Raw genomic sequence first — 517 nt, forward strand, 5'->3', positions numbered from 1 at the left:
TATGAAATTTAAATTATAGTACATCAGGATTTTTCAATATATGGGACGCGATCTGCTGATCACTAGTTACATTTTCATTAGGGTGTTAAATGGATAAATAATGAATTAGATAAGATCGAATATTTATATATAAAAGGTAAAATAACGACTAGTGTACAGGTTCAGCAGGGTAGTGCATGAGGGCAACCAAACTTAGTCGCGATGAAGAACGTTTGAAGAACATTGCTCCTTGTATACTGTGTCCTCTTGATGATAAAGAACAGCTACAAACCGTAGCACAAACCTTTGCATCATTTGTCTGATCGCCGTCCTCGCCCGCAGGTACATCATGGCCAACCGTCCCAGGACAGCCTCCACCAGGAATGAGGAGGAGATGATGGCTTCCGCCCGCAGGAAGCTGACGCAGACCACAGACCCCGTGGAGAAGCTGCGGCTCCTGTGCCTGAGTCGAGGAACCGCGGGGATCATGGGAATGGGCAAGTGAGTGGGGAGATAGGGATGGGGAGTGGCTTTTAGT

General features: G+C 46.2%; 1 protein-coding gene across 1 annotated transcript in view; it reads left to right on the forward strand.

Annotated features, from left to right (window-relative positions):
• The window catches only part of LOC119585398 (crustacean calcium-binding protein 23-like), a 43,577-nt gene that overhangs the window by 40,854 nt on the left and 2,206 nt on the right, over window positions 1-517 (forward strand). The window contains exon 2 of the mRNA XM_037934061.1: window positions 322-480. Within this exon, the coding sequence (XP_037789989.1) occupies window positions 329-480 (152 nt within the window). The 5' untranslated portion in view covers window positions 322-328. The remainder of the gene's footprint in view (window positions 1-321; window positions 481-517) is intronic.

Source organism: Penaeus monodon, chromosome 19 (genome assembly GCF_015228065.2).
Source record: "Penaeus monodon isolate SGIC_2016 chromosome 19, NSTDA_Pmon_1, whole genome shotgun sequence".
NCBI lineage: Eukaryota > Metazoa > Arthropoda > Malacostraca > Decapoda > Penaeidae > Penaeus > Penaeus monodon.